The sequence below is a fragment of the Brassica napus genome, chromosome A6 (assembly GCF_020379485.1).
Source record: "Brassica napus cultivar Da-Ae chromosome A6, Da-Ae, whole genome shotgun sequence".
Classification (NCBI taxonomy): Eukaryota; Viridiplantae; Streptophyta; class Magnoliopsida; order Brassicales; family Brassicaceae; genus Brassica; species Brassica napus.
Window position 1 is genome coordinate 384,664 of NC_063439.1, and position 20,074 is coordinate 404,737.

Here is a 20,074-nt window from a genome sequence, read left to right on the forward strand (position 1 = left end):
TATACTTTCAAAGTTTTTCACTACTATTAATAAAAAAAATGTCTTGGATTGTTTGAAGGAGTGGTGTTTAGAAAAGAAAGATTATTCCATCACTTTGGCTAATATTACTAGTAATACTCGTATGCAAAAAAAATTCTAAAACATTGTCTTTAGATGCTTAAATTCTAATAAGTGAAGGGATGCCTGGAATTAGCTAATGGCCTTCTGAAAAATATTTGAAATAGTGTGAAGTTTGTGAACCTATGAATCAATGAAGGACTTGCAACTTGTTGTATTGAGAATGTAGGAATTAAAAATGGATATGGATTGTCTTTATATGTAGCCATTTGTTGGAACTCGACTTATGAGATACATGCTAGAAATCTTAAATTCTCTAAGGAATTTGCTAGTTTTATGGTGGAAGATATACCCATATACAACATAATTGTTTTCTTATTTATTATAACTTCACTTTCAATAAAAACACCAATGTTTTCCAATAGTATATGTTTTCCAAGCTTTATATTCGACTACGCAGGGACCGTATTTCTTGATTCATTTGATCTCTCAAGACTCTTCTTAGTAACTTGTTCGAAGCCGTTCTCTGAAATTCAGCCACAATCTTCACGAAACTCACCTGCAAAATTTTGCAAGAAATCAATTTCTTAACCAAAAACAAACTCTTTGTAACTTTGATTTTATGAATTAAGATCCAAACTATTACTTACCTTGAAGAGAGGATTAAGATCTTTTTGAATGGCTCTTGAGAATTTTTTCTTTAGCTCTTCTTCACTTTGTTTCTTGAACCCTTCTTTCAAGACTGTGAATATGGCCAGTAACTCTGGACCACCGTTAGGCGGCGTTATGCTCACTGCAGCCGTCTCAGAGATGCATTCATCGGCTTGATCACACACTCGTTCTATCTCAATAGAACTTGTCTGTGTTACATAAATGAGCAAAACAATATTAGCATTGAGGAAAGTTTCAACAGGTGTATATAACAGAATGTAGTTTACCTTAATTCCTCCAAGGTTCATGGTATCATCAGCTCTGCCTTGAACAGTGAAATATCCTCCTACGGTTCTCTTCAAGATGTCACCATGTCTTCTAAGTCTCTGTAGAACACAACAGAGGAAACAGTTTAAGTGATGCTCATTTTGCAATTTGAATATACAAAGTCCTTACTAACTACTCACTGTTTCTTTATACATTGGCATTCCCTTGAAGTAAACTTCCTCATGGTCTGCGTTCAGAAGTCTATCCGTGGCACCAAGGTGCTGGGGGAACAAACCAACTTCTCCAGTACACGGTTGATCTTCCGGCTTCAAAAACAAAACAGTTTCTATCATGTACAAACCCTTAAGAATAAACCACAAACATGTCAAAAGTATCAGTTTGTTACATATGGGACACCGTTTTCGTCAAAGATGATGATTCTAGTAGCCATGGTTGGTGTGCTAAACGCTCCAAAAGCCTGAGGTTGAAGCGGGCTTCCAATGATGTACGAAGAAGCGAGTTCTGTACCTCCACAAACTTCGATCACAGGTTTATAATAAGCTTTAGAAGAAAGCCAGAGAACATCATCAACATTTGAAGCTTCTCCTGTTGTGGCAAAATATCTAACAAAGCACAAACCAACATCAGACAAACACACATAAAATATAAGTCACAGTTCTGTTGTTAATTACTTTATCTTTGTCCAATTAAGGCCTTCCATACAGTTTGTCCTCTTCCAAGTTTTCACCAAGCTTGGAACAGTACCAAGAATCGTAACTCCAACATCCTGTAGTAATATCAAAGCACAGTTAAGTGTGGGGTTTGATCAAATGTTTACAAAGGAGACAACAATGGTGGTTGTCTTGCCTGAACAAACTTTCCAAAACCGTGGCCGAGGGGAGACCCGTGATAGAGTGCAAGCGTTGTACCGGTTAGAAAGCAAGAAAATATAAGAGTTGGTCCCATCACCCATCCAAGATTCGTAGGCCAACAGTATGTGTTACCCACTTTGACATCAAAATGAGCCCATCCATCACAAGCACTACGAATTGGCGAGAGCTGTGTCCACGGTATAGCCTTCGGTTCACCTAGTTTAGAAAAACCAAACTGATCAACAGATGCTCTAACCATATCGATTGCAATTAAATAACAAAAATGTTTTTACCTGTAGTTCCAGATGAGAAGAGAATATTAATCACAGAGTTTACAGGTACATAAATGGGGCCATAGTTGTCCTCTACACTGCAAAACAAATTGGAGCCATACTTGTTAGAAAAAAAATTGGCAATCCAAATCTCACATCAGATATTAGACCAAAGAAAGTTTAATATATATATATGATCCAATTCCACTTAGTATAAGCCTTTTGTGGAGAAGCCTTTCCAAGAAAAAATCTGCGAGGTTTTGGACCCAAAGCAGACAATATCGTAATAAGTCAGAGATGTAAACAAAACATTTACCTCGCTTTGGACAGAAAATCCTTCCACGGTATGTCCTGATCTCTTAACTGAACGCGCAGTTCAGTCCCTGAAGCTGGGAGGACAATGATCTTTGATGGAGCAGCTTCAACCACCCGACTACATAGAAAACAAAGAGGGAGAGAGACATGTTTTCAGTTTAGTTTATGTTGTTGGTTCATGAAGTTTTAAGATCAGGCATTGAAGAATTGGTTTTTGTCACCTGTATAAAGGATATCTCCGACCTCCTCTGAGTACATGATCCTGAGAAAAAGCATATGAACAATGAATCATCTTATATCTGAAACGGTAGGCTGAAAATATAAAGAAATGTGAGTCAAGACTGTATCACAAACCTGAGTGAAAATGCCTTTTGCTTTAGATATTTTCAACCTTGTTGCAATTTCTTTAGCTGCAAAGCTGTCTGCGATGGAGACAACAACACAACCAGCAAATATGATTGCCAGATATATAATCACTGCATCCACTGTCATTGTCATATCGATTGCAATCGTGTCACCCGTTGCAAAACTTCCACTTATCGCATTTGCCACCAACCTGTGCATAAAGTAATATGTGTCAAAAAGATCAAATGGAACCGTATGATCAGTAAAGACATTCATGATACTTACATTACTCGCTGGCGGAGTTCTTTGAATGTCATTTGATTGACTGGAGAATCATCAAAGCCTTCCTCTCGCCATACAACAGCCAAACTATCATCCTCCCTCTGAGAACGGCTTGAAGGTATCAGACAACATTCAGCAGTATTAAGTACTGCATCAGGAAGCCATGTCCCTTCAGGTTTTGATTTGTCAAGGATGCACCTCGGAGGGGTGTGAAACTTAAGTGAAAGCTCGTCGATAACGATAGACCAATAAACCTGAAAAAAACATAAAGTTAGACCACAACAAAGAGTATTTTCTGTTCTTGAATGTTCAACGTCACTGCCTTACTTCAGGATGTTCAACTGAGAATCTCCTGAAAAGCTCAAAACTCTCTAGAGGGTTTTTATATGAAGCACCAAGAAGCCTTGGCCCGTGAGTTTCCATTAGCCTTCCTAAGTTTGTGGATTTTGACAAAGATCTAAACGCAGACAAAGAAGAAATAGACAGACACTCAGCAACTCAGACAAAGTTGGTTTGAGAGAGAGAGAGAGAGATGGACGTACAGAGAAGGGAACCAGTAGAGAGGAGGGCCGTGGATAGATGCATCCCAGTTTGAATAGATAGAGTAATAGAGAAGCTGATGAAGAGGATGAGGATGCCATGGCTTAAGTACACACTCATCCACCAAAGCCTTCCATTGATCTCTTGGATCATCACCTTTAGTCCTTGAAATCACATCTGTTACCACTTTCTGAAACCCCTTAGCCTCTTCCAAACTCAATCCAGCTTTCACATAATCCTCACTATTCAATTCTCCTATGCTCTTCCACATCTCTTTTTCTATCTCTCCATACAAGTCATAGCCTTTTCTGATACTTAAGTGCTGGTGGTAGGTAAGTCTCGTGGACAAGAAAGCTCCAACTGCGAAATTAGTGTCACTGTTTAAGATGAAGTCTCCTTGTCTTGTTTTGTTTTGTTCCCTAAAACAAAATGAAAAAGTCTAATCCTTATCAATAAACCCAACTACTCGTCAAGATTGGGACCATAGTCTTTGTCTTGTAGAGTTTTAAAAAGAAACCAAATCTACTCATCTTTGCCCCGCTGAACACGGCTCTATAAAGACATATTATGGTAGGCCCTTACATGGGCCAGATGCGTTGAATCTGATGGCTTTTAGATTGTTGGATTCCAACTATCTCTTAGAGCAGCATTAACGACGGCTAAATTCTGTGAGGTATCTAAAAGAAAAAAAAACTTTAATTTTCTAAAAGCTGATGAAACGTTTAACGTTATATGAACAACTAGGACTGGACATCATTACTGGTTACTCGGCTTAAACTCATTACTTAATTCATACCCGTCTTAAAAATTTAAATACTCAGTGTTGTCAAGACAAGTAACAAATCGACAATTTTCATTACCTGACCAAGTCAAATATCAAGTATCATTATTATATTTAGTATTTGACTTGTTACGCTCCGTTAGTTGCTATTTGTTATATGATCTATTAAATTCTTGTTTATATTTGTCTTTTCTTTTACTTGCATTTGGGATTGGGAACAAATATTCATTACTCTTCTTATACTTATTACTTATTTCATATATGTCTTGATTTTTAAATATTCGTTGTCATCTAGTTATATATTATATAGTAACAAGTATTAAAAATTTAACTACATGACTTGTTATTACATGTTATTTGCTTTATTTGCTTAGAGAAAACATTTTTGTCATCATAAAAATTATACAATGATTATATATCAATATATTCATATTATCTTTTTCGTAATATGAACAAATTTTTCGTTTAAAGTGATTAAGATGTTATGTTAAATAGAATAAATAAAACAAACTTTCGTGTTTATTTCTAATAGATTGTTATTTAGTAAGTAGTTCTTAAACACTCAAAAAAACTTGTACATAGTTCACAAGTACTCGTAAATAGTAAGTAATAGAACGGGACAAGTAATTTGTAAGTAATTTATTTTTGATCGATTACTCAAAATAACAAGTACTCGTTTTTAACAAGTTAAGTACAAATCAAAAATTTTATTACTCGTAAAAGGCAAATCAGTACTCGCCTTGTGCCTAGCCTTATGAACAACAACGTCTTCTGGAGTTCTAAACCGGTCCTAACAAGTTGTAAAAGAAGAACTTTTATGTTATTCTCTCTCTTAATTTGTGAATTTTCATTTATTTTATGGTATTTTTGTAAATACCAAGAACTTTAAAACCTTAAAGTTGTAGGTGCTCTTAAAATGTTGACTTAGACTTCGAATGGTGACCATCGTCCCACCCCGCCATGTAGTTAACAGTAACAAAAATCTCTACATATATTATATATTTATACATTTTTATAACTGTAAAATCGCACCGCAGTTGAACCGCTTGTCCCGCACCGCGCAGTCACCATTGAAAGCCTTAGATTCCCCTGCAGCATCAACATCGCTATGGCAGATACTCAGCAAAATCTAAACATCTAAACCGAGATTCTGATTCAAACAACACATTGTCTAATGTTGCAACTTTCAATATAAAGACTTAAATCTTAAAGAGGACACAGTAACACTAACAGTTTCCACATAAGACTCAACATCATCAAACCATAAAAATATTCAATCCAAAAGACATAACAAAGCCAAGGTTCGACATTACATAGATCTCTCATCTTTTTTCAAATCATAATTACTGTGTTACGATAAGAAAAAGAGAGGCAATCATGACATAGAGATGATGCATATCCAAAGAGTGAAGAATCAAATCACTGGCTTGGTGAACGGTCTTCGTATTGCTCCCCACGCGGTGGGCTGCGGCTCCTGGCCTGTTCAGGTGTGTAGCTCCTGCTTCTCCTCGGGCTTGGACTCCTGTTTCCTCTCGGGCTACGACTTATGCTTCTCCTAGGGCTCGGGCTACGGCTTATGCTTCTTCTGGGACTCGGGCTAATGCCTCCTCCTCTTGGACTACGACTTATGCTTCTTCTTGGGCTACGGCTTATGCTGCGGCTCTTACCTCTGGCTGGACTTACACTGCGACCCCTTGAGCCATTGTAGGCGGGTGAGCGCGAGTATGACCTCCCCCTATCATACCGTTCTCCCCTGGGAGAGATAGACCTGCGACAATAGAGAGATGGTCAGCACATAATTGACCACACAGAGTTGTGAAATGGAGTTCAGACAGAACATGTAGAAAACCTTGGGTGATGTCTTCGGGGAGGAGAATAGTAATCACCACTCCTTGACCGAGATCTACCACGTCGACGGGGAGGAGAACGAGAATACCTAGGGGGGCTCCGCCTCCTACGGACACAAAAGAGTTATTAAAGATCTCTCTACATTGAGGACTCATTTATAAACAGAAAAGTTCAAAAAGAGAAAGCTCCAATGCACCTTACTCCACCGCGCTCCCTAGCTCTCATCTCAATAGGTTTCTTCCTGTTCTCTTCCGCAAACACAACAGTCAACTCGCGGCCATGAAGAACATAACCATCCATATGATATTTCGCCTCAGCAGCGTCAGCAGGATCCACAAACTGAACAAAACCAAACCCTCGCGGATTTCTGCATTATAAAAACAAAAAACAGGATCTCAGATTAGGAACCATACATACAAAAATGAAGACGAAGATGCACCACTTCACAACAAGCATGTTGAGGAACAGTTGATCCCCTGCAACAGAAGATATCGCAAGATAAACATTGGAATAAGCAAGCACTTGCCTGCTAACTTCGCAAGTTTCAGTATAAAGATGTGTCTTCTTGAAGACTTGAATTCATCTTCAAATTGAATACAAACTCAACTTCACTTCAACTCTTACTCTTCACTATCATACAGAAGAACATCTTCATAAGAACTCTACTTACTTCTTTGATGTCTTCATTTCTTTAGATTCACTGTTAAACCTCAACAACTTTAAATAACACACTAATAGCGTGTTCACACACATGCAACATATCAACATTGTATACTTATCCTTAAGCAACTAAATAGTACAAAGTCTCAACAGGTACTAAATTCAATCTGACGCTCTTTCTTTTATTGACACCTAAAACTAGTGGCTTAAAACTTCAAATGAAGACCTCATGTCACAGAAAACAACTAAACATAGTAAACAAAGATTCAAGAAATGTCGTAAAGAGGATGTCAAACTAGAGAATTTATCTAATTAGAACAAGATCAGGTGTTGAAAGAGTAAATAGAGGACTAGTATGCTCACCCAGTGTAATAGTCCCTTGGCAAGTAAATGTCCTTGAGAGGGCCGAACTGCTCAAATGACCTCCTGAGATCATCTTGCCTGAGGAAAAGAAAAGAAGTCAAATTTGCTAAAAGACTAAATGAATACAGATTGGGGTCAGTGTCAACAATTAAGGTACAGAAGTCAAATGCTAGATATGCTTTAATAGGGTATCCAAACAATTAAATCGTTAGATGAAGAGAGTTGTAGAGAAGTCAAGAAGGAACCTGCAGTCATGGCGTAGATTGCGAACCAAAAGACTGGTGGGGAGGTCCCTGCTGCTGCGACCTCCTCCGTATCGGCCTCTAGGGCTTGGGGACCGACCCCTCCTCCCATAAGCCCCCCTTGGTGGTGACGGAGTGTAGCTCCTTCCCCTCATTTCGGCAAGCTTGCAAACAACCTCTCTATCTGTCAATTAACACAAACCAGAGAAGAAAATGGTTGGCTGTTTAAGAAACAAGAGATCACAATCGCAAGACCTTCTAATCAAACTATCATCTGAAAAAAACTGCAAACTAAGTGTTCAATCACCAAACTCCAACCGCTAACATACTCTACCACACGTGAAAAAACATAAACAGAGTCTTGCAACCTAAAGGACTTGGCCCATCATAGAACATATCTCAAAGAGAAAATTACGATGTTACAACTCGTTGGCTCTAGAAATATCTTCTTTGGTCCATTTCAAAACAACTGAACTGAACTGTATCAAACAGATGACCAATACTAACTGAGATCACAAACAGTTTTCAATTCAAGTAAAATTATAAGTGCATGGACACAAAAAGGAGAAAATTTTCGTCTACAATGCGATTCAATTCTCTAAATAACGATACTAAAATTAACGGACGAACAAAGAGCTCCGATCTACCACGGAGGAGCATACAGGATGAAGAAACTGTGGACGGATTATTCGAGGGGAAGGTTTAATACGGTGAGAAAAAAAGGAGAAAAGAGTTACCGGAGAACGAAGGTCGGTGGTGACGAACGGCGGCGATAAGACAATAGCATGAGAAAGCTTTGCTGTCTTAATTAGGGTTATATATATAAATATATGCTTACATTTTAACCCCCAGTACCTTTTAAAAATACTGTTTTTAGCCTATAACTCCCTTTTTTTCATTAAAATATTTATGGTTTCCAGTTTCGTAAATTAACCTTAAATTTTCATTATAATCAGCATAATAATAATGGTGTTTTTAAGCGTAGGGAATTATTTGGGTGAAAAATTAAAATCTTAAAACTTACAGGGGGGGAAATAGTAAATAATAGAAGAGTATTCTGATTCTTCTAGAAAAGTTTATTTGTCTCTCTCTTCCAAGTTGTGATTCTCTTACATAACAAAGACAGGAGCTTCGTGGGTTCGATAGATTATCTCCTCACAAGGAAAGCTAGGCGTCTTGACTGGAACCTGTATAACACAATCCGTTTGGTGAGATGGAGGAACAGTTCATACTTAGGGTTCCACCCTCTGTTTCAGAGCGAATCGATCGGCTCTTGAGCGAGGAAGCTTCTACTTCCGACGAGATCCCTCTAGATTTGTGCTTCTCAGGTTCGGTTCCTCACCAAAGTTTGTCTCTTTTAGCTCATTTAATTGAATTTGATCTTCCAAAGTTTCTGTATACGTATGGTACGTTCTTGAATGTCTCATAGAGAACCCTAAACACACATTCTTGAATCTGTTTCAAGAATTGAAGTGTGTCTAGAAAAATCAATTTAGTAGCATCTCCTGGTGGTACTTGATATTGTGGTTATGTGTAAATTCAATGTTTTATCAAAGAGGTCTGAAAGACATTCCTGTTGAATCTTACTAGAGATCTACTTAGCATTGTCTATGAATCAAACTTGTTGTTAAGGGTTTGTGTGACTTTGTGTGTTGGCAGAGGATGGGAGAAGCGGGACGTTTATGATTGGAAACGAAGAGTTCCCGGCTTCTCTTCTGGATCTTCCTGCTGTTGTTGAGTCTTTTAAAACTTATGATGATTCTGCTTTAGTCAAAACTGCTGACATTGGCCAGGTAAGATTAGATCATTGTGCACTAGTCTGCTATATGTGTTTGGTGTTAACCTTCTGATTAAAAGGCAATATGATGAATGCTTTTATATGGTTTGGTTTAACTAGATGATCATGGTTAGGGAGCCAGGTGATCCCACGCCTAATACAGTTGAGTACAGACATGGTCTAACTCCTCCTATGAAGGATGCTCGTAAGAGAAGATTTCGCCGAGAGCCTGACCTTAATGTAATTTTGCAGTTGTTAACACATGTTTTCGCCATTACTAGATCGGTTTCTTCTTTTGAATTAAACAATGTTGAATGTCATAACGTTGCAGCCGGAGCTTGTACAGCGCGTTGAGAGGGACTTGCTGAACATCTTGAGTGGCAGAACAATCGAAAACGTAAATTTGCTTTTTAAATTCTGATGATTGGTTAATTGAATTCGATTTCAATATACAATAACTCTCTGTGTGTAGGGAAATGAGCAGCAAGAGGAAACAGTTGCGAACGAGAATGCAAATAAGAATGTCTCTTCCTCTTCACCTGCTACACCTGTTGAAAAGCCTGAAGAAGCTGCTGAGACAAGGACTAATAATAATAATAATACTCCAGCGGAAGCTGAGCAGGAGAGAAGTGAATCAGAAGATTCTGATGATTCTATGTGAAAGGTTATGTATGTAGTGAATGAACATCGGGAAAGCTTTAGGATATGCGTGTAACGTTTGAGAAACGAACCTAGCAAGGATAGTGTATGTCAACTGTCAAGAGTTTTGCCGTCATGTTTACCACTTTTATCATTTATTGGTTCATATTCAGAACATTGTTCCGGTCTGGTCATAATAACTTTTATTAGTTTGTTGGTTCTTACTGCTGAGCCATCAGCATCATAAGGAACGGTTGTGCGCCTGCGTATACCAACACTTGCATCTTCATTTTGCTTATCTAAAATAAATTTGTGCCTGAAAAATAGATGTACATAAAAGATATAAATTGTCACAAAAAAAAAACATAAAAGATATAAGTAAACAAGAGTTACATACATACATCATACTAAATTGATGTGTATATGTTTGTAGTTTAATAGTAACTACATAGTTTGAAGATTAGTTTGTGTTTTCAATCTTGTTTTTTGTTTTCATAAGTAGCAAAATGTATAATTATAGGTTGGTAATTTGATTCTTTTATAATCTATGTACTATTATTGACTTTTGACCTAATGTTCTTGTGATCTTTCTCACATACTCGCATACCAACAACGGATATGAATTTTACTGTATGGCATACCAAGTCAGTTTGTTTTCTCAAGGGTTTAGTGGGATGTCATTGTCAAAAAAGTGGGCAAGCCACGACTATGATTAAAAGTAAAAATTAGAGAGACAAATGTGATCATAGGGTAAGGTTTAATATCATAACTTACTAACTACCATTATTTTTATGAAATGCGATCATAACTTACTAACTACACCATTATGTTTATGAGATTTGATCAAATTTGCTTTAATGCATTAGTATACAAACATAATTAAAGTGGTATTGAAAAATAGTTTCTTAAAGTTATAACTCTTACCAGTTGGCATCATTGGTCCATTGACATGCATACTTGTGCCTGAGACATAATTTTTTATGTTTCTATAAAATTTTCAGATCTTTGTTTGGCTCAAAATAATTAATCATTCAAAAATAGCATAGTGGTTTTATTCTACGTAAGGTTTGGTTCAAAAGGATGGGCTAAAGTGTGAATAACGATGCCATTTTTGTTAGGTTAACCATACTTGTTAACACTTATATTAGCTGCATGTGTGTGACTTCTCTTTAAACAGTACTGATATCTAATATCTTGTCCGTATGTCTGTGTCCTAATATCTTGTCCGTATGTCTGTGTCCCTATTTGCATGGACATAGTATGCAATGTTGAATACATACACTTAACTCGAAAATAACATTTAAATGTCAATTACTAATGTGGAGTATAGACATTGTTTTGTATGTATAATTCTAATGTAGATGTCACATCCCATATGACAAAACCGTCCCCTTTTAAATAGTTTTGATGGAGTAGTTGAACAAATTGACGTATAATTCTAGTGTATTTGTATTAGAATTTTAATAGAAAAATCGGTAGATACTATATTAGTCCAATTAGTTTTCCAATTATAATCCAAGCATACATTGTTGATTTGCTATAACAAAATGTGTATGAATAAAATTTATATTTATATATTTTACATAGTTTATAAAACATACAATGGTGGTTTTTACACATTGTTGACTAAAAAAACAACAACAAATCTTGCACCTTTTTGACTATTCAGTATCTCCATTAAGTGGAAGGTAGCTCACTTTCTTCGAGTCAGAGATTTGACCATTAGCTTTCTTCATCAAAATTCTCGAGGATCTGTGTCTCTTAATGAGCTTTTGGGTTTAGAAGAAGAAGATGGATCTATCTTCTCAACGACAATCCTCAAATGGGTCAAGAGGTTTTCGCCTTCAAGCTCCATTGGTAAGTAAGCTCCCCTTCCTTCACAAGTTACTATTTCGGGAAATCTCTGGACTTGTTCTAACATGCTCTGTTTTCAACTTACTTCAAAATTCTTTCCTTTTATAGTAACCTTAGCTCAAATCAGTACTCTTTACTCCTTCAGGTGGACTCTGTTTCTTGCTACTGCAGAGTAGATTCAAGTCTCAGAACCGTTGTAGAAGCAAGAAAGTTCGTTCCTGGCTCAAAACTCTGTATCCAACCCAACATCAACCCCAACGCTCATCGTCCTAGCAAGAACTCTAATAGAGAGAGAACAAGAATCCAACCCCCGCTTCTCCCTGGCCTCCCAGACGACCTAGCCGTCGCTTGCCTCATCCGCGTCCCACGTGCGGACCACAGAAAACTCAGACTCGTCTGCAAGAGCTGGCACAGGCTTGCCTCTGGGAACTTCTTCTACTCGGAGAGGAAGTTACTTGGGAGGTCTGAAGAATGGGTTCACGTTTTCAAAAAGGACCGTGACGGGAAGATCTCTTGGAACGCGTTTGATCCCGTCACTCACCTTCCTCAGCCGCTTCCGCCTCTTCCTAGAGAGTACTCTGAAGCTGTTGGGTTTGGTTGTGCTGTTTTGAGCGGGTGTCGTCTTTACTTATTTGGTGGTAAAGATCCGCTTAGAGGATCAATGAGGAGAGTTGTTTTCTATAACGCTAGAACAAACAAGTGGCATAGGGGACCTGACATGCTTAGGAAGAGACACTTCTTTGGTTGTTGTGTTATAAACAACTGCTTGTATGTAGCGGGTGGGGAGTGCGAAGGGATTCAGAGGAGGCTACGGTCAGCTGAGGTTTATGATCCGAACAAGAACAGGTGGAGTTTCGTTGCTGATATGGGGGCATCAATGGTGCCTCTTCTCGGTGTGGTTTATGATAATAAGTGGTTTCTTAAAGGTCTTGGGTCTCAGCAACAGGTCATATGTGAAGCTTATGACCCTGAAGCTAACTCGTGGAGTTTGGTTAGTGATGGGATGGTTACTGGTTGGAGAGACCCGTGTGCTTGCCTAGACGGTCGTCTTTACGGGTTGGATTGTAGGGACGGGTGTAAACTCAGGGTGTTTGATAAATCTACGGATTCTTGGAACAAGTTTATGGATAGTAAAGTTCACTTGGGGAACTCGTGGGCTTTTGAAGCTGCGGCTCTTGTTACGCTGAACAATAAGCTTTGTATAGTCAGGAACAATATGAGCATGAGTCTGGTTGATGTAACGAATCCTGATAAGAATAGTCCTAGGCTATGGGAGAACATTGCGGTCAAAGGACAGTCCAAGAGCATTATTAGTAATATATGGTCGAGTATAGCGGGAAGAGCTGTGAAAACTCATATTGTGCATTGCCAAGTGCTTCAAGCGTGACAAATAAAACTCAACAGAATGTTGAGGATTCCAAGAAGAGAAGAAACTTTTGTTAACTGGCTCAAGAAATGTTTCAGATAAAGAGAATCTTCTTCACTGTTATCATTGACCAAATGAATCTACAGAGGCTTCAGAACTTATGTCTGGTCGAAACAGTCATACAAGAGTAAGAAGAATAAATCTCTCTCACCGTTATCATATGTTAGTTCATGATACAACAATGCATTAAAATAATATTGTCAGATTTTTTTAATTCAGTTTTTAGGTAAATTCTCTATATATTGAAGTCTATAATCTTTAATGTTATTTTAAAAATTTTAACCACATTCTACATTTTTGTTAATGTATTTCAAACTCTATTTCATGATACATAGGCATCGTTCTATTTTTTTATCTATTAATTTAGTAAAACTTCATATGCTTCCAAAATGAGTTCACAAACCACAATAAAATCGCTATTTTAGTGAAAAGGATACAACAGAGATTTCAAACCTCTCTGACCATCATCATATGTTAGTTCATGATACAACTATGAAATAAAATAATATTGTCATATTTTTTTTATTTTTTTAAAAAATCTACGTGTTAACCCTACAAAATATTTAGTTTTTGGGTAAATGGTTAATATATAACGAAGCCTATAATCTTTAATATTATTTTAAAGTTTCTAACAACATTCTACTTTTTTATTAATGTATTCTAAACTATATTTCATGGTACATGGATATCGTTCTATATCTTTCTATTAATTTAGTAAAACTTCATATGCTCCCTAAATCAGTTGACAAACCACAATAAAATCACTATTTTACAGAAACTGAGACAACAAAGGTTCAAAACTTCTCTGACCATTATTATATGTTAGTTCATGATACAACTATGCATTAAAACAACATTTTCGTATTTTTTTAACTTTTCTCAAAATCTGTGTGTTAGCTAACCTATACAAAATATTCAGTTTTTGAGTTAATGGTTAATATACTCAAACCTATAATCATTAGTGTTGTTTTAAATTTTCTAACCACATTTTAAATTTTTTTAATGTATTATAAACTATATTTCATGGTACATACATTTTTTTAATGTATTATAAACTATATTTCATGGTACATGGGCATTGTTCAATTTTCTTATCAATTAATTTAGTAAACTTCATATTCTCCCTAAATAAGTACTCAGACCACAATAAAATTGCTATTCTAGAGAAACAGAGACAACAAAGATTCAAAATCTCTCTGACCATCATCATATATTAGTTCATGATACAACTATGCATTAAAATAATATTGTCAGATTTTTTGAATTTTTCTCAAAATCGATGTGTTAACCCCTACAAAATATTCAGTTTTTAGGTAAATGTTCTATATACTGAAGCTTATAATCTTTAATGTTATTTTAAAATTTCTAATCACATTCTACATTTTTTTTAATGCATTCCAAACCATATTTCATGGTACATGGGAATCGTTCTATTTTTTTATCTATTAATTTAGTAAAACTTCATATGCTCCCTAAATGAGTTGACAAACCACAATAAAATCGCTATTTTAGTGAAAATGATACAACAAAGGTTCCAAACCTCTCTGACCATCATCATATGTTAGTTCATGATACAACTATGCAATAAAATAATATTGTCATACTTTTTGATTTTTTTTCAAAATCTACGTGTTAACCCCTACAAAATATTGAGTTTTGGGGTAAATGATTAGTATAATGAAGCCAATAATCTTTAATATTATTTTAAATATTCTAACAACATTCTAATTTTTTATTAATGTATTCTAAACTATATTTCATGGTACATGGACATCGTTCTATTTTTTTATCTATTAATTTAGTAAAACTTCATATGCTCCCTAAATCAGTTGACTAACCACAATAAAATCGTTATTTTACAGAAACTGAGACAACAAAGGTTCAAAACCTCTATGACAATCATCATATGTTAGTTTATGATACAACTATGCATAAAACACATTTTCATATTTTTTGAATTTTTCTCAAAATATGTGTGTTAACCCCCCTACAAAATATTCAGTTTTTGAGATAATGGTTAATATACTGAAACCTATAATCTTTAGTGTTGTTTTAACATTTCTAACCACATTCTACATTTTTTAATGTATTATAAACAATATTTCATGGTACATGGGCGTCGTTCAATTTTTTTATCAATTAATTTAGTAAACTTCATATGCTCCCTAAATAAGTACTCAAACCACAATAAAATTGCTATTCCAAAGAAACAGAGACAACAAAGGTTCAAAATCTCTCTGGCCATCATCATATGTTAGTTCATGATACACCTATGGATTAAAAAAATATTGTCAGATTTTTTGGATTTTTTTTCAAAATCTTTATGTTAACCCCTACAAAATATTCAGTTTTTGAGTTAACAGTTAATATATTGAAGCCTATAATCTTTAATGTTATTTTAAAATTTCTAACCACATTCTACATTTTTGTTAATGTATTCTAAACTATATTTCATGGTACATGGACATCGTTCTATTTTTATCAATTAATTTAGTAAAAATTCGTATGCTCTCTAAATATGTAAACAAACCACAATAAAATTGCTATTCTAGAGAAACGTAGACAACAAAGATTCAAAACCTCTCTGACCATCATCATATGTTAGTTCATGATACAACTATGCAATAAAACAATATTGTCATATTTTTTGTAAAATTTCTCAAAATCTATGTGTTAACCCCTACAAAATATTCAGTTTTTGAGTAAATAGTTAATATAATGAATCTTATATTCTTTAATGTTATTTTAAAATTTCTAACCATATTCTACATTTTTGTTAATGTATTCTAAACTATTTTTCATGGTACATGGGCATTGTTCATTTTTTTATTAATTAATTTAGTAAAACTTCATATGATCTCTAAATAAGTACGCAAACCACAATAAAATTGTTATTCTAGAGAAACAGAGATAACAAATGTTCAAAAGCTCTCTTACCGTCATCATATGTTAGTTCATGATACACCTATGCATTAAAACAACATTGTTAGATTTTTTGAATTTTTCTCAAAATCTATGTGTTAACCCCTACAAAATATTCAGTTTTTGAGTTAATGGTTAATATATTAAAGCCTATAATCTTTAATGTTATTATAAAAAGTTTAACCACATTTTACATTTTTGTTAATGTATTCTAAACTATATTTTCTGGTACATGGACATCGTTCTATTTTTATCAATTAATTTAGTAAAATTTCATATGTTCTCTAAATAAGTAAACAAACCACAATAAAATTGTTATTCTAGAGAAACGGAGACAACAAAAGTTCAAAACGCTTTGACCATCATCATATGTTAGTTCATGATACAACTATCCAATGAAACAATATTGTCATTTTTTTAAGAAATTTTCTTAAAATCTATGTTTTAACCCCTACAAAATGTTCAATTTTTGAGTAAATGCTTAATATAATGAATCCTATAATCTTTAATGTTATTTTGAAATTTCTAACCACATTATATATTTTTTAAATATATTATAAACTATATTTTATGGTACATTGACAGTGTTCAATTTTTTTTATCAATTAATTTAGTAAACTTCATATGCTCCATAAATAAGTACTCAAACCACAATAAAATTGCTATTCTAGAGATACAGAGACAACAAAGATTCAAAATCTCTCTGACCATCATCATATGTTTGTTCATGATACAACTATGCATTAAAACAACATTGTTAGATTTTTTGAATTTTTCTCAAAATCTATGTGTTAACCCCTACAAAATATTCAGTTTTTGGGTAAATGTTCTATATACTGAAGACTATAATCTTTAATGTTATTTTAAAATTTCTAACCACATTCTACATTTTTGTTAATGTATTCTAAACTGTATTTCATGGTACATGGACATCGTTCAATTTTTTATCTATTAATTTAGTAAAACTTCATATGCTCCCTAAATTAGTTGACAAACCACAATAAAATCGCTATTCTAGTGAAACTGATACAACAAAGGTTCCAAACCGCTCTGGCCATCATCATATGTTAGTTCTGATACAACTATGCAATAAAATAATATTGTCATATTTTTTAAATTTTTTAAAAAATCTATGTGTTAACCCCTACAAAATATGAACCTACAAAATATTCATATTTTGTGTAAATGGTAAATGGAATGAAGCCTATAATCTTTAATGTTATTTTAATATTTTTAATCACATTCTACATTTTTGTTAATGTATTCTAAACCATATTTCATGGAACATGGGCATCTTTCTATTTTTTTATCTATTAATTTATTAAAATTTTGTATGCTCCCTAAATGAGCTGACAAACCACAATAAAATCGCTATTTTAGTGAAAATGATATAACAAAGGTTTCAAACCTCTCTGACCATCATCAAATTTTTGTACATGATACAACTATGCAATTAAATAATATTTTCATATTTTTGGAATTTTTTCTCAAAGTATACTTATTAACCCCAACATAATATTCAAATTTTGGTTAAATGGTTAATATACTGAAACCTATAATCTTTAGTGTTGTTTTAAAATTTCTAACCATATTCTACATTTTTGTTAAATTATTCTAAACTATATATCATCGTATATGGGCATCGTTATATTTTTTTATCAATTAGTTTAGTAAAACTTCATATGCTCTCTAAATAAGTACATAAACCACAATAAAATTGTTATTCTAGAGAAACGAAGACAACAAAGTTTCAAAACCTTTCTGACCATCATCATATGTTAGTTTATGATACAACTATGTAACAAAACAATATTTTCATATTTTAAAAAATTTCTTAAAATCTATGTGTTAACCCCTACAACATATTCAGTTTTTGAGTAAATGGTTAATACTTAATATAATGAATCTTATAATCTTAAATGTTATTTTAAAATTTCGAAATTCTACATTTTTGTTAATGTTTTCTAAACTATATTTCATGGTACATGGACATTGTTCAATTTGTTTATCAATTAATTTAGTAAAACTTCATATGCTCCCTAAATAAGTACACAAACCATAATAAAATTGATATTCTAGAAAAAAGGATACAACAAAGATTCTAAACCTCTCTAACCATCATCATATTTTTGTTCATGATACAACTATGTAATAAATTAAAATTTTCATGTTTTTTTGAATTTTTCTCAAAATCTATGTGTTAATCCCTACAGAATATTCAAATTTTGGGTAAATGGTTAATATACTGAAACCTATAATATTTAGTGTTGTTTTAAAATTTCTAACCACATTCTACATTTTTGTTAATGTATTCTAAACTATATTTCATGGTACATGGGTATCGTTCTATTCTTTTTACAATTAATTTAGTAAAATTTCATATTCTCCCTAAATAAGTACACAAAGTACAATAAAATTGCTATTCTAGAGAAAATGAGACAACAAAGGTTCAAAACCGCTTTCACCATTATCATATGTTAGTTCATGATACAACTATGCAATAAAATAATTTTGTCATATTTTTTTTAAATATTCTCAAAATCTATGTGTTAATCCCTACAAAATATTCAGTTTTTGAGTAAATGGTTAACATAATAAATCCTATAATCTTTAATGATATTTTGAAATTTCTAACCACATTTTTTCATTTTTGTTAATGTATTCTAAACTATATTTCATGGTACATAGGCATCGTTATATTTTTTATCAATTAATTTAGTAAAATTTCATATGCTCCCTAAATAAGTACACAAACCACAATAAAATTGCTATTCTAGAGAAACGGAGACAACAAAGGTTCAAAACCTCTCTGACCATCATCATATGTTAGTTCATGTTACAACAATGCATTAAAACAATATTGTCAGATTTTTTGATTTTTTTTCAAAATCTATATGTGTTACCCCTACAAAATATTCAGTTTTTGGGTAAATGCTCTATATACTAAAGCCTAAAATCTTTAATGTTGTTTTAAAATTTCTAACTACATTCTACATTTTTGTTAATGTATTCTAAACCATATTTCATGGTACATGGGCATCGTTTTTTTTTATCTATTAATTTAGTAAAACTTCATATGCTCCCTAAATATGTTGACAAACCATAATAAAATCACTATTTTAGTGACAAGGATATAACAAAGGTTTCAAACCTCTCTGACCATCATTATATGTTAGTTCATGATACAACTATGCAATAAAATAATATTGTCATATTTTTCTAATTTTTCTCAAATTTATGTGTTAAACACCTACAAATTATAATTTTTGGGTAAATGATTAATATAATGAAGCCTATAATCTTTAATGTTAATTTAAAGTTTCTAACCACATTCTACTTTTTTTGTTAATGTGTTCTAAACTATATTTCATGGTACATAGGCATCGTTTAAATTTTTTTCTATTAATTTTGTAAAACTTCATATGCTCCCTAAATCAGTTGATAAACCACAATAAAATCGCTATTCTACAAAAAAACGGAGACAACAAAGGTTCAAAACCTCTATTCCATAATAATATGTTAGTTCATGATACAACTATGCATTGAAAAAACATTGTCATATTTTTTTAATGTTTCTTAAAATCTATGTGTTAACCCCTACAAAATATTCAGTTTTTGAGTTAATGGTTAATATACTGAAACCTATAATTTTTAGTGTTGTTTTAAAATTTCTAACCATATTTTACATTGTTTTAATGTATTCTAAACTATATTTCATGGTACATGGGCATTGTTCAATTTTTTTATCAATTAATTTAGTAAAACTTCATATGCTCTCTAAATAAGTACACAAACCAGAATAAAATTGCTATTCTAAAGAAACGGAGACAACAAAGGTTCAAACCTCTCTAACCATCATCATATGTTAGTTCATGATATAACTAAGCAATAAAACAACATTTTCATATTTTTTAAATTTTTCTCAAAATCTATATGTTAACTCCTACAAAATATTTAGTTT

General features: G+C 33.5%; 4 protein-coding genes across 5 annotated transcripts; 2 read left to right on the forward strand and 2 right to left on the reverse strand.

Annotated features, from left to right (window-relative positions):
• Positions 1 to 283: 283 nt before the first annotated feature.
• LOC106345753 (probable acyl-activating enzyme 18, peroxisomal) lies at positions 284 to 4,124 on the reverse strand. Its single transcript, XM_013784929.3, has 14 exons — positions 3,604 to 4,124; positions 3,389 to 3,518; positions 3,065 to 3,315; positions 2,789 to 2,990; positions 2,656 to 2,696; positions 2,436 to 2,552; positions 2,141 to 2,217; positions 1,843 to 2,063; positions 1,668 to 1,762; positions 1,382 to 1,598; positions 1,176 to 1,301; positions 996 to 1,094; positions 708 to 917; positions 284 to 616 (listed from the first exon to the last, which is right to left on the reverse strand). Exons 1-14 carry the CDS (start codon positions 3,870 to 3,872, stop codon positions 500 to 502), a joined length of 2,172 nt encoding a protein of 723 aa, XP_013640383.1. The 5' UTR covers positions 3,873 to 4,124; the 3' UTR covers positions 284 to 499.
• A 1,433-nt stretch (positions 4,125 to 5,557) lies between these two features.
• LOC106345754 (serine/arginine-rich SC35-like splicing factor SCL33) lies at positions 5,558 to 8,305 on the reverse strand. The gene is made up of 6 exons (XM_013784930.3): positions 8,233 to 8,305; positions 7,499 to 7,679; positions 7,254 to 7,331; positions 6,427 to 6,597; positions 6,232 to 6,336; positions 5,558 to 6,150 (listed from the first exon to the last, which is right to left on the reverse strand). Exons 2-6 carry the CDS (start codon positions 7,648 to 7,650, stop codon positions 5,802 to 5,804), a joined length of 855 nt encoding a protein of 284 aa, XP_013640384.1. The 5' UTR covers positions 7,651 to 7,679; positions 8,233 to 8,305; the 3' UTR covers positions 5,558 to 5,801.
• Positions 8,306 to 8,563: 258 nt separating this feature from the next.
• Positions 8,564 to 10,131, forward strand: LOC106350974 (transcription initiation factor TFIID subunit 7-like). Of its 2 annotated transcripts, none has more exons than XM_048781733.1 (5): positions 8,564 to 8,823; positions 9,155 to 9,288; positions 9,393 to 9,512; positions 9,604 to 9,669; positions 9,745 to 10,131. In XM_048781733.1, exons 1-5 carry the CDS (start codon positions 8,709 to 8,711, stop codon positions 9,931 to 9,933), a joined length of 624 nt encoding a protein of 207 aa, XP_048637690.1. In that variant the 5' UTR covers positions 8,564 to 8,708; the 3' UTR covers positions 9,934 to 10,131. The 2 variants fall into 2 exon arrangements, with proteins under 2 accessions (XP_048637690.1, XP_048637691.1); XM_048781734.1 differs by having other exon boundaries at positions 9,754 to 10,131.
• A 786-nt stretch (positions 10,132 to 10,917) lies between these two features.
• On the forward strand, positions 10,918 to 13,499 carry LOC125610059 (F-box/kelch-repeat protein At1g55270-like). The gene is made up of 2 exons (XM_048781735.1): positions 10,918 to 11,768; positions 11,911 to 13,499. The coding sequence occupies exons 1-2, from the start codon at positions 11,703 to 11,705 to the stop codon at positions 13,150 to 13,152; spliced, it is 1,308 nt and encodes a 435-aa protein (XP_048637692.1). The 5' UTR covers positions 10,918 to 11,702; the 3' UTR covers positions 13,153 to 13,499.
• The last annotated feature ends 6,575 nt before the right edge of the window (positions 13,500 to 20,074 follow it).

Bases quoted from the DNA above. Each gene is read 5' to 3' on its own strand.
- LOC106345753 (XM_013784929.3), bottom strand. From the start codon at position 3,872: ATGTGGAAGAGCATAGGAGAATTGAATAGTGAGGATTATGTGAAAGCT. The intron at 2,553-2,655 runs GTGACAAAAACC...TTTTCTATGTAG, and splicing joins CGGAGATATCCTTTATACAG to TCGGGTGGTTGAAGCTGCTC. The intron at 1,763-1,842 runs GCAAGACAACCA...ATATTACTACAG, and splicing joins GTTTTGGAAAGTTTGTTCAG to GATGTTGGAGTTACGATTCT.
- LOC125610059 (XM_048781735.1), top strand. From the start codon at position 11,703: ATGGATCTATCTTCTCAACGACAATCCTCAAATGGGTCAAGAGGTTTT. The intron at 11,769-11,910 runs GTAAGTAAGCTC...TTACTCCTTCAG, and splicing joins TTCGCCTTCAAGCTCCATTG to GTGGACTCTGTTTCTTGCTA.
- LOC106350974 (XM_048781733.1), top strand. From the start codon at position 8,709: ATGGAGGAACAGTTCATACTTAGGGTTCCACCCTCTGTTTCAGAGCGA. The intron at 8,824-9,154 runs GTTCGGTTCCTC...GTGTGTTGGCAG, and splicing joins TCTAGATTTGTGCTTCTCAG to AGGATGGGAGAAGCGGGACG. The intron at 9,513-9,603 runs GTAATTTTGCAG...ATAACGTTGCAG, and splicing joins GCCGAGAGCCTGACCTTAAT to CCGGAGCTTGTACAGCGCGT.
- LOC106345754 (XM_013784930.3), bottom strand. From the start codon at position 7,650: ATGAGGGGAAGGAGCTACACTCCGTCACCACCAAGGGGGGCTTATGGG. The intron at 7,332-7,498 runs GTTCCTTCTTGA...TCTTTTCCTCAG, and splicing joins AATCTACGCCATGACTGCAG to GCAAGATGATCTCAGGAGGT. The intron at 6,337-6,426 runs GTGCATTGGAGC...TTGTGTCCGTAG, and splicing joins AGGGAGCGCGGTGGAGTAAG to GAGGCGGAGCCCCCCTAGGT.